At 35.8% G+C, this 12,358-nt stretch overlaps 2 protein-coding genes across 2 annotated transcripts; one reads left to right on the top strand and one right to left on the bottom strand.

The window, feature by feature from the left end:
* Window positions 1–373: 373 nt before the first annotated feature.
* On the top strand, window positions 374–2,946 carry LOC145137796 (uncharacterized). The gene is made up of 8 exons (XM_079071930.1): window positions 374–528; window positions 1,261–1,311; window positions 1,473–1,743; window positions 1,841–1,902; window positions 1,980–2,169; window positions 2,299–2,395; window positions 2,535–2,617; window positions 2,760–2,946. Exons 2-8 carry the CDS (start codon window positions 1,264–1,266, stop codon window positions 2,765–2,767), a joined length of 759 nt encoding a protein of 252 aa, XP_078928056.1. The 5' UTR covers window positions 374–528; window positions 1,261–1,263; the 3' UTR covers window positions 2,768–2,946.
* A 121-nt stretch (window positions 2,947–3,067) lies between these two features.
* On the bottom strand, window positions 3,068–4,095 carry LOC145138679 (BURP domain protein USPL1-like). The gene is made up of 2 exons (XM_079072719.1): window positions 4,037–4,095; window positions 3,068–3,883 (listed from the first exon to the last, which is right to left on the bottom strand). Exons 1-2 carry the CDS (start codon window positions 4,079–4,081, stop codon window positions 3,131–3,133), a joined length of 798 nt encoding a protein of 265 aa, XP_078928845.1. The 5' UTR covers window positions 4,082–4,095; the 3' UTR covers window positions 3,068–3,130.
* Window positions 4,096–12,358: the final 8,263 nt, after the last annotated feature.

Raw genomic sequence — 12,358 nt, forward strand, 5'->3', positions numbered from 1 at the left:
TGAAGGTTCCATAACATTGTTGCATTGTAGAGGACTAGAGGTACAAAGCATGTAGTAGACATAATGACCAAACCACTTAAGTTATAGACATTTGCTAAACTAAGAAGCATGATGAGAATGTGTGAAGTAAGTGAGATAAGTTGAACAAGTTGCATTTTGTTCAACCAAAATGCTTGTAACCTAGCGTATTCGGTGTTGATGGAAAAAACCCTTCAATTATAAGTTGTGGATTCAAATCCCATTACAGATCAAAAGAAAAAAAAATGTAGCTTAAAGTAAAATAGAAGTATCTTCTCTCCGATATAAAGAATTTTATAAAAGCTAAAATAAAATCGAAGATAGCCACTATATCTTCTTTTTTGGCGGGTATGTCAGATGAAAAGCCGAAACTGCCCTTAGTTCATCACACCTTATTCACAGCTCCCCCGTTTATACGCTATTCTCATCGCTTCAATTTCTACTTCTCGAGATCGAGGTGTGGCGGAGATCGCCTTCGGAGACACAACAGTAGAAAACAAGATTCCTTATGTAAGTACCATTGTTGTTCCGCAATTCTACTTCTTTCTCACTCTTATGCACAATTAGGGTTTTGTTTTCACTTAATTTGATGGTATGTTACGAATCGGTTGTTGTTCAAAACTGATTAGTGGTATTTAATGTGGAGGATTGGTTTTCTGATCATGAATATTAGCGTCAATTCATTACTGAATTTTGGTACGTGAGTCCGGTATTATGATCGTTTTCATCATCTACAAACCGATTTCAGCTTCACGACTTCCAAGTTTTTGGCTCATTTTGGTTTCTACACGACAATACCATTTTTGAGTCGTGAAGCTATTTGAAACCAGCAAGAGTTAGGTTTTCGTATGATTTTATGTGTTTTCCGTACAAGTGATGAAAATGTTGTTTTGATTGATTTGCTCAAGAAGAAAAGCAAGTTTTTTCCTTTTGTCAATGGTGTGTATCTTATCCCCTCTTATTTTTTCTGTTTACTATGTAAGAAAATTTTGAGTTTTTTTTTTTTTTTTTTTTTTTCATTCTTACCTACCAGTTACCGGAGAGCCCTGTTTGTAGCTTAATTTACAACTCTGGAAAGTTCTTCCAGTTAAAACAAACCACAATGATGAAATTGCAAAGTTTTCTTATAAATTTGTTGCTTAGAGCATGATTAGGGGTTTACTGTTTATGCATTGACCTGTTAACCAGATTTTCAACATTATAGCATATCATTTATGTTTATCCATTTATTTTTGTTTGTAGACCATGAATGTGGCAGAGGATTTCCAACAGACATTTGACAGGATTACACCGGTAATAATCTTTTTTTTTCTTCTTTGAAGTTGGTTTTGTGGGTATTTAATTTCTTATGGAAGTTAATATTCTTTATTATAACTCATTTGTCATTCTCATTTCATGGGTCCAAAAGTCATGATACTTGATATAGTTGCTTATGTGAACATAATCTTATGCAGAACGATAACAGCATCTTTCTTTTGCTATGGCATGTTCTCCACTTGATTCTTAGGGTATTTTACTTTGCCCAAGAGGTGTTTCAAACAGTTGAAAACTACCTTATAACAAATGGAATAGTGAAAGCATATGAACATTTAAACTTACAACGAGTCAATTATCTTGGAGTTGTCATAGACAGTGTTGAAGCTCGTGAGACTACAGAAGTTATTCAACTTTTGGAATGGCTTTCAGACATTGGTATCAAAAAGGTCTGTCTATATGACAAGGAAGGTAATACTGCATTTACAAGATCTTTTCTCTAGGAATCTAAACCTACATAAATGTATATGTGTGGCTATAATGGTTTCTTTCACTCTTGTAAATGTAGGAGTGTTGAAGAAATCAAAGGAAGTTTTTGTAGAGAGATTTAATTCATCAAAACCATCTAATGTATGACCTATGAGCTTTATATATCTTCTTGTCATTTTGAACAGACATTAAGTGTCATTTGTTGCCTGTTAGTGCAGGATGATTCAAAAATGGATTCCCTTCTCAATAAAAAGCAAATGGATTTTGAATTTGTTTCAATTTCTGATGGAAAAGTAGTAATTGCAAAAGCAGCTAATGTACTTTTTAAAAAGTATTACTTGGATGATGATGATGCTGAAAAACCTTTCTTCACAGAGAGTTACTTGACCGATGCATTAAAAACCCTAGGTTTGTTCTTCTTCCCTTATCTTGAGATTATAGCAAAGAAAAACTCAAAAACAATTTAAAGGAGCAAATAAAACACCATAACAAAAAGATCACTTACATATATTGATTTCTTGTGTGATTATGTGGTAGGTGTTGTAGAGCCTGATCCTGACCTTTTATTAGTTTACGCGCCAGCTAGATGCCACCTTGGTTTTCCAGCATGGAGAATTCGATACACAGAGATTGTGTAGGTTACTAAATCCTATTTATTTACTTCTTGTGTAGGAATGGAATGCATTTTTCTATGAATTTTTTATATTATAAGTGAATGTAATCTCTACATTTTTTCTTGATTGCTCGAGTTTTGACCTACTTATTTCTTGCAGACACATGGGCCCACTGAAGCATAAGAAATATGGTTTAATTCTAAAAGCCATTCACAATTTCACCAAGGTTAAGCAAAACTATGGTATGTGCTCTATTTTTTTTCTTTTTAATTTTAAAACTAGTTGTTTACTTGTTATCATAGTGTTACATATAATTACAAAAACATGAAAGTTTGTCGAATTATAACAGCTGATATTATTATCTACTTTTGTATATGTATTCAGGTTCATAAGCAAACATTAATGGCTGCCATTCTTGGATGACTCATGACATGTTGAGATCAAGTGGAGTCACAAATTCTTGTTTCAACTCTTCCTCATGTTCATATTTCTTTTGAACATCAAGAGATTATCTGCTGTAGATTGGCTATCTTTTATTGTTTTATGTTGTTATGAAATTCATATTGTTATTTTTTGCATTTTAACCCAAAGATATAAGTAAATTTTATATAAAAGTTCATAAAACAAGTTTTAAAAAAAACGTTATTTTGTCATGAGCAATAGCTATAAAATATTGATATGATCCGATCCAAAAATCAGTAACTCTCATTATGATTATTTATTTAGTTTATGATTTTACATAATGATCCTTACAATTAAGTGGATGGGACCCACACAACATTATCAGCAGGAAGGAAATGGCACACAGGAGAGCTGCCAGGCTGGCCGCCAAGCACGCGGAATGCCACATGGTCAGGATCCCATGTGGACGTGTCCATGTGGCAAACAGCAGCAGCATCAACTCTCTCTCCATTTTCACCTTCCAATGCTATCTTAAACACCCTGTTGAAATGACCCTTTTGCCCATGGCAGTAGTAAACCAAATATGGGTAAGCCATGGTGTGACAAGCCACCATCTTAGGAGCATAAATCTCCAATGGTTTCTCCACAAACGTATACCCTTGGAAAAGGGTATGATTGGAATTCAAAATCTTGGTGGTCAAAGCCTTGAGTTTGACCATACCCAAAATGCCGCGTGTCATGTCCAGCATGGACTCCAATGACGTGGCACAAAACTTGATCTCACCCTCTTTGGGCTTGAGCTCACATTGTTTAAGTGTGGTCTCCATAGCTTTAGCTTGTGGGGATTTGTTAGAAAATGAGAAGAATTCAAGAAGGTATGAGAGTCTTGATGGTGAAAAAGGGATCGAATCGGCTTCTTCTCGAGTAAGTAGATGAGTAGGGGTAGAATTGTCATTTGTAGCAAAATAAATTGACATTTTTTTCCCAAGATATAGATCGTTGACTCTAAAGAACACATTTAGAGCAGGGTCCAAACCTTGATCATTGTTGTGAACATTTCTTATGGGTTCCTTGATGATTTCATGAGCATTGCTTTTGAGACAAAACTATCAAATATCAAATGAATATATATGTTAACAACTATAAACACACAACACATGTAACCTAATGTGATAAAATCGTCAACAATTTTCCTGTTTTATATAAAGTTTATGAAAAAAATTCAGACTTTTTTGGTAGATAATAATTAGATGTAATACCTGAAGAAGCAAGAAAGCATACAAGAAGGAAGAGGCAAATGCCATCCTGTGGAGACTTGTGGTTTTTCTTCTTTATATATTCATATATATAGTAACAATTAAATACCAAATGTAAAAGATATTATTTTAAGACAAAAAGAAACCATGTCTAAAGCATATAAAACTTTTATACGTTTATTAATAACTATTTAATATTAAAAAAAAAATAGTTTGCGGGAAATTACCTAAATATACATTATTTTTTTAGGAACATATATTTGTGAAAGTCATAATCGTGAGTCGTGACCATTTTGTTTTGCACTTTCATACAAGCAATTAATATTATGATTAAATGCATTTAATAATAGTACTTTCTACCTAAATTTAAATTGTATAAGGACAAGAAATATAACTAAATCGTATAAAATATTGGTAATATTTTTATCTAAATTTATTAGATCATCAATAGTATTTAAAGCCATCCACAATTGAATGGATGTTGAAGGACGTGATAAGTTCAATCGGTTGTGAAAATGCCAACATGACATATATTTATGGTAATAATATAATAAATTTGGGGAATCTCCATAAAAATCCTAAAACGTTACCCTAATTTACGAAAAAATCTTAAATTAAAATTTGTTTACGAAAAAGCATGCATTACCGGTAAAAATGACGATTTGACCATATTTTCCCGGTTTACCGGTTTCTTTACTTACATGTTTCATTAAAGTCCAATTATTTTATACCAATTTACGAATAAGTCCCAAACTAAAATTTATTGATGATTTGACCATTTTCTCCTACATTTTATCGGTTTCATTGCTGACCTGGACGCCTAATCATTAAATGAGCTAATGAGATGGATATGTTGGGTTATATAATGCTACGTTTACCATAAAACTTGATATTTTGATATATTGTATATTTTTTTGGAGTATAAAATGCATCCGACGAAGACTGCAATAATTATATAAACTAGCAACAACTATGTTATTTTTTACGTTTATAAGAAATTTCAAATTGTCTATCTAATCTTATGTAACCCAATATATCCATCACATCAGACATCATCTCATTTCTTACCATTTTCTCCCGGAAACACACATTTTAATGGTTTCACTGCTGACCTAGATAAATAGTCATAAATGAGCCGATGAGATGAATATCAAATTTTACAGTAAATATAATATTATATAACCCATCGTATCCATCTTAGCAACTAATTTAATGACTATGTGTCTAAATCTGCAATGAAACAGATAAAATGTAAGTTTGATGGAAAAAAGGGTTAAATCATCACTAAGTTTTAATTTGGGACTTATTCGTAAATTAGGGTAAAATAATTGGACTTTAATGAAACAGGTAAGTAATGAAACCGGTAAACCGGGAAAAAGGGGTCTAATCGCCATTTTTACCGGTAATTCATGCTTTTTCGTAAACAAATTTTAGTTTGAGATTTTTTCATAAATTAGAGTAAAATTTTAGGACTTTTATGGAGATTTCCCTAATAAATTTTATACTTTTTAACTTCTATAAATCATTAGGGTCAGGTTCCGGTGATAGTTCTTTTTAAAGTGAGGACTCGAGATGACACCTTAAAAGAATTGAAAAAAATACAAATTATAAAATCGAGCATAATATTATATCCGTGAGAAAAAAAATGGATTTTTTTTTGCATCATTAAAATTGAATCATGGATCATAAAAGTTGAATCATGGATCTTAAAAATGATCTATGCTTCAATTTTAATGATCCAAATTTTTTTTCTCTCTTATATAGTACTATGCTCGATTTTATGATTTGCATTTTTTTTATATTTTTTTTTCAATTTTTTTAAAGTGTCCTCACGAGTTCTCACTTTAAAAAGAGTCCTCACCCGATCTTATCTCTAAACCATTAAACCCATATATATATATATATATATATATATATATATATATATATATATATATATATATATGAAATGAACCATTATCATTTTGATAACAATTTAATAATCATTTCCAATATATCAATAAAAGGGATGTTTGGCTTATTTTTTTAGAGACAAAAATCCTTTTTGGAAAAGATAAAATGTAAAAGATGTTTGGTAAAAAGATTTTAGAAGCTACTTTTGAATTTTTGATATAAGAAAAACTGACTTTTTGGAAAAGTCAGAAAAACCTGACTTTTTGTAACTTTTCCAAAAATGATTTTTGCCTCTCAAAAAGATAAGTCAAACACTCCCAAAGTTGAAAAGAAGTTGAAATTATGATATTACAGTACATTAAATTTTGTAGTGTTTAGTCGACTATAGATGCTTAATGGGATATATACTTCATAAAAAACTAATTGGATTATGTAAGTTAAAGTCTTAAAGAAATATGAAAAATATTACCATTTACCTCTTGCATTTTCAAAATTTAAAGGAATAATTTCATATATACCCTTATTAAACGTTAAAATATCATATTTATCCAATCTAATATCCAAATATTATATTTGGCCTTCTTAATCTTATAAAATATCATATTTGCCCAAATATATATTTTTAATATTTTTTAATACTTTAAATTCTCTTTTTATATATTAAGATCATTAAAATTGAAAAAATAAAAACCAAATAGACCATATTACCCCTAACTTCTAAATTGCAGGAACTTCATCTTCTAGACCTGTTGTTAACTTCTTGCGGCGTAATGTCAATTGCTAGTTACCTTTTTATTTTGAATTTTTGCTTCCTAAAGAATAGAAGAAGGGATTAAACTATGAGTTTCTTTTACTGTTTGATTTTGTATTTCTTCAAAAGTGAAAAAAAAAGTTTAAATAGCTATCGCCGATTGTTACCAATTGCAATTTTTGTTATATGTGGTTGTGTGCGCGGCAATGGATAAAAAAATTGAATGTATTATAATATATTTTGTGTGTGTACGGGTCAAAATTTGACTCTTTGTGTTTCATGAGTTTTTATTTTAAAGATACTGTAACACTCTATTGTTTCCGATGGCAAATTTCAAGTTAGTTGCTGATGAAGTTTCTATTATGATTTAGAAGGTAAGGGTAATACGATACATTTAATTATTATTTTAATTTTAATGATTTTAAAATATTTAATAAATATTTTTGGACAAATATGATATTTTAAAGTTTAAGAAGGTTAAATATGATATTTAGATATTCGGTTGGGCAAATATGATATTTTAACTTTTAATAAGGATATATACAAAATTCTCCTAAATTTGGATACAAAATAAAACTACTTTATTCGACTGTATTTGTAAGATTGTTTTGCAAATTATATCATCTTTTAATATTTTAAAAAATTTATAATTTGTTTGCAATAAAAAACCAAATACGATTGTATAAACGATTACTTACCCATTGAGTAGTAATCAAATCTATATTTATGTCGATATGCTTAGGACTTGAATATAAACACTATTGAGGTCGAGAGTTCAAGTTTTATTTGAGATATAGATGGTATTAAGAGTAGTTTAGTAAAAATAAGGTAGATTTACCGTTTAAAAAAGAAATGATATAAGAATGCAATTATTAATTCCTTTGCAAGTATATCAATATCACAACTTATATTTAAGAAATATTTACACTCACACAGATCATCGGAAACTCTGGAAATATTTACACGTACGAAAATGCAGACAACTTCAAGAAGATTTTGCTGATTATATATACGATGGAAATGAAGATGAATAATTTAGGGGGCAAATGTATTTTTTTTGTTTTTAAATGTTATTTTTTTTGTCGTAATGTTATATATATATATATATATATATATATATATATATATATATATATATATATATATATTGTAAATGGTATTTTTAATTAAAAAATTATGTGTTATTTAAATAACATGTTTTATTAATTTCTTTTATAAATATTAAAAATTAAATCGAAAAAAAATGATGACATGGAAAATTGAGAGTGTTATAAGGCTAGAGGGAGTGATGCCACAAAAGTTGCACTCCCTTCACTGCAACGTAGGCGACACGTCAACAATTACCACAAAAGTGTGGTTTCATGCCACACTCAATTTAAAAGGTTAAAAAAAACATTTTTTTTTTAAAATCTGACCAATCAACGGTCAATTGGAATGACAATAGGAAGAGAGGAACGCTCCCTTGGAGTGCCACAGTGCGGTCTCTACCGCACAAAAACCGTAGGGATGGGGCAGTATTCCAAGTTGATGTGGCAAGGGAGTGCACCCTCTACCGCACCCACTCCCTCAAGCCTAACATGTTGTTCATTTCCTCACTCGGTGGTCGAACACCATAAGGTGACATGTCATGTGAGGTGACCACTTTTGGGTATGATAACATCTTTTAGCTAGTTGCCCACATCCAGTAGTCTTAGAGGTCTGTGATTATTATTAGGGTTGTAAACTGTAACACCCCAACCGTCAGGTATCATTATTATTCCATTTAGATTTCATGTTTTAAGGTCTACTCGACGAGTTGACGCTGTGACTCGTCGAGTAGCAGCGGGTCAGGACACGTCATTTAATGAGTGACTCGGCGAGTCGGCTTGGGGGACTCGACGAGTAGGAGCTGGCAGAGGAAACCTAAATTTTAGGGTTTTTGCACCCTATATATTGGACCATTAGCGCCTCCCACTGTCCTCTATCACCCCTTAAGAGCCAGAAACCCTAATTTCCGTGAGTGTGAGCTTGGAGAGTGTTTTGGAGCTTTGGGAAGTGACTTTGTGAAGGAAACTTGTAGATCAAGAGGCTACCATCAAGGATTTCGTGTGGATCCAGAGTCTACTTCAGCTTGGGCACGTTTTGGAGGTATCAAGCTGTCACCTTGACCTCTTTTCTTCTAGAATCTTTCATATGTGAAGATTAGGGCTTTCTTTAGCTATTCATGAAGGGATTATGGTATGGTAGCTAGATCTGAAGTTGAAACCTCAGATCTGAACCTCTTTTAAGTCCTAAGTCCATAAAGTTCTTAATAGGGTCATGAAGGAACCCTTGTTTATGAGTAAAGTCCCATTCAAAGCTTAGATGTGGATTTTAAGTCATGCAAATACGTAAAGGTAGCAACTTTACGTTGCTAATGCACTCTAGGGACCTAGATCTACTGTTTGGATCAAAGGGGTAGTTCAGAATCGCTTGATCATGAGAGTATGCGTATGGACTCGACGAGTTTGGAAGGTGACTCGGCGAGTCGGGTAGGGTTTTGTCCAGATTAGTCCCGCTTGGACTCGGCGAGGTCTGGGAAATGACCAGGCGAGTCAGATTGGACTTCCAAGCTGAGTCGCGTATCGACTCGGCGAGTCTGCTAGAGACTCGGCGAGTCGAGTCGAGAAATTCTGGAATCAGGAGGGACTCGAGACAGAGAAAGTTATATTCAGCAAACATGTCAACATGGACTGTTGACCATTGACCAGGGACTTGACTTGACTGTGGGATGTCTTGTACCTCCCAAGGGCATTTTGGTAATTTAAGTAATTATTGAGTGGACCACTTATGGGTACAGGCGAGGTGGTTGGAGCTATATCGAGAGGTGTGGACAATATCATTCCGAGCTACTAGCAAGGTGAGTTATCCTCACTATATCAATAGGGTCTAAGGCACCAAGGCCGGCCCTTTTAGTTGTTATCTTGGTTACAGTATGCTACATGTGGTTATGATCTGTTAGATCGGTAACAGGATAGACAGTATGTTGTTATGCTCTTATGATTCGTTAGGATTGGATGTTAGTGGCCTGTTTAGGTCGGTGCTCTGGTTAGGAGAGATTGTTGTGATCGATGATCTGTGAGATAGTTATATCTGATATCTGTATATGCTAGCTTATGTAGTCTTGTGCACATGGTTATTTGCTTGATGTTTGGGTTGAGGCGGTCCTGCTTTGTGCTGAAGGCCAACATACCCTACGAGCGGTCCGGAAAGACTGTAGGCCCGTATGGCGGTCCAGTCATACCGAAGGCTCGGGATAGATCCAGATAGACTGCAGGCCCTGCAGGGCGGTCCAGTCAGGCCGAAGGCCCAGTATGCATGTTGTTGATTATCTGTTATTGATATGGTATTATCGGTATGGTATTGGTATTTTGGGGGTAGCTCACTAAGCCCTCGGGCTTACAGTTTCAGTTTATTGTTTCAGGTACTTCCGGAGATCATGGCAAGGCGAAGGCTTGACTGTACCGGTCCTCATCCATATGATTATATTTCTCATTTCTGGGTCACTCTGATGAATAATATTTTGAAAACATTTTGTAAAACACTATTTGATTTCATGGTTGAAAAAGTTTAAATTTGGCTTAAATTTTTAGGATGTTACAAGTTGGTATCAGAGCCTTGGTTTGAGTGAATTGGAGGAACACTCGTGTGAATCCAGTCTCAAATCAAGGAAATTTTTTGAATAAATTCTAAAATGGTTTTCAAAATAAGGGATGGAGGATGCAGAGTGTACGATCAGCCGGAGCCAGTAAGTAGACCCCAAAATACCATACAGTTATTTGATATTATGATCTGTTAGAACAACATGCTAGTGCTAGGCTAGGGATCTTCAGGAAATGCATGATAGACTTGCCTGATTATATGATGCCTACTAGCCTAGGGTTTCTTTTATATGGAATTGACATCATTACTGTAGTTGTTTAGTGTATGCATCACGGCTGTGCATAATCAAGATCTTATAACCCGAGAATGTTTGATTCGACCTTAGGGTAGGATTGGATATTCGAAAGTCTATCGGGTCCAGCGTTATGTGTGGCTAGCATACACTAATGCTGCAGGGTTGGTGGAAGTTTCATGGATGGATGGGTCGAGAGAGCCGTGAGGCCAGTTATGAGATAGTTTCACATTCCTCTAGGAGTGAGGGTTTAGCGCTTACTATGTTGATGTCTATTGTTAGGGCGTTGTGGTGATACTTGATAAAAATATGGGTAGGTGTGGAAGGTAGTATGGGCCCGTACTACTGAAAGCACAGGACCCATATGCGTAGCAAGGAAGTCACAACCCCTAGTGTTTGTGGGAATTGGTCTCCCGGTATTATGTTGTTTATCTGACGTCTTGGGCATATTTTCAGTATGGTGATGACGAGACGCTTTAAGACCGGATCAGGATCAGGGGCGGAGGCCTGAATGAGCCTATAGCACCTGAGCCCATGGTGCAGATAGGGACAGAGGAGTTGGATGCCAGGATTCGGGAGATCTTGCATGATGAGATTGCTGCTGCGTTTCGAGCGCAACTACCAGAGATGTTTGGGTCGATCAAGACCGCTATGGTCGAGTAATTTGATGAGCGTTATGCAGCCTTAGCAGAGACGGATGCCGCTGCAGCCACGTCGGCTGTAACAGCGGCAGGGGGTGGAGGAGGAGCCAGCGGGGCTTTCCAGTACCGGGACAGGATGGAGAGTCGGTGATGGAGATCACCTGCATGTTCACCGAGAGGGCTATGTTCTGCCCGGAGTTTGCTTCCGAGCAATCTCAGATGACCCGTTATCTGAGTATGCTCAAGACAGATATCCGTCAGTTTGTTGCTACGCAACGTTGTGATACTCTTCTGGATCTTCAGGAAGCCGCGAGGCGGCGTGAGTTAGAGATAGAGCTGCAGTTGAAGGAGCAGCGTCAGATTCCGACACAGCTTCAGCCGGCACCTAAGAGGTCTAAGACCGCTGATACTAGGACCGAAGGTCAGCAGAGCCACACTTGTGGAAAGTGTGGCAGGGGTCATTCTGGAGTTTTTCGAGCAGATGGTGGTTGCCACAAATGTGGCAAGGAGGGGCACTATGCCAGGGATTGTCGCAAGTCCGCCCCTCTGACAAATATGAGGATATGTTATCACTGTCATCAGGTTGGTCATGTGAAGACCAACTGTCCGCAGCTCGCCGCCAAGCCGGCGCAGATTCCCGCACCAGCTACGTTGAGGATTGCGAATGGGAGGCCAGTCAAGATGGAGCCTCCGAAGGCTCAGGGGCGTGCCTTCCAGCTCACGGCCGAGGAGGCCAAGGCAGCACCGGATGTGGTTGCTGGTATGTTTATATTCTCTATTTCAGTTATCATATGTGTGTTATGCTTATCTGTTGTACCTATGTTTAGGTATGTTCTTAGTAAACTTTTTGCCTGCATTGGTTTTATTCGAATCGGGGGCGAGTCGGTCGTTTGTATCTCAGACCTTCAGTAGGGGGTTCAGTGTGCCGGTAGATGAGCTTGAGTGTCCGTTGTGAGTTTCTATCGCCAACGAACACGGGGTTTCTGCTTCTTCGGTCTACCGGGGATGTGAGTTGGAGATTTTCGGGGTATCCTTCCGGATAGATTTGATTCCTATTCCCATGGGGGAAGTATGTGTGATCGTGGGGATGGATTGGCTCAGTCGATTTGGCGCCATGATCGATTGTG

The sequence above is a fragment of the Lactuca virosa genome, chromosome 9 (genome assembly GCF_052849685.1).
Source record: "Lactuca virosa cultivar CGN04683 chromosome 9, Lactuca_virosa_CGN04683_v6, whole genome shotgun sequence".
Taxonomy (NCBI): domain Eukaryota; kingdom Viridiplantae; phylum Streptophyta; class Magnoliopsida; order Asterales; family Asteraceae; genus Lactuca; species Lactuca virosa.

Bases quoted from the DNA above. Each gene is read 5' to 3' on its own strand.
- LOC145137796 (XM_079071930.1), top strand. From the start codon at position 1,264: ATGAATGTGGCAGAGGATTTCCAACAGACATTTGACAGGATTACACCG. The intron at 1,312-1,472 runs GTAATAATCTTT...AATCTTATGCAG, and splicing joins CATTTGACAGGATTACACCG to AACGATAACAGCATCTTTCT. The intron at 2,396-2,534 runs GTAGGTTACTAA...TATTTCTTGCAG, and splicing joins ATTCGATACACAGAGATTGT to ACACATGGGCCCACTGAAGC.
- LOC145138679 (XM_079072719.1), bottom strand. From the start codon at position 4,081: ATGGCATTTGCCTCTTCCTTCTTGTATGCTTTCTTGCTTCTTCAG. The intron at 3,884-4,036 runs GTATTACATCTA...GATATTTGATAG, and splicing joins ATGCTTTCTTGCTTCTTCAG to TTTTGTCTCAAAAGCAATGC.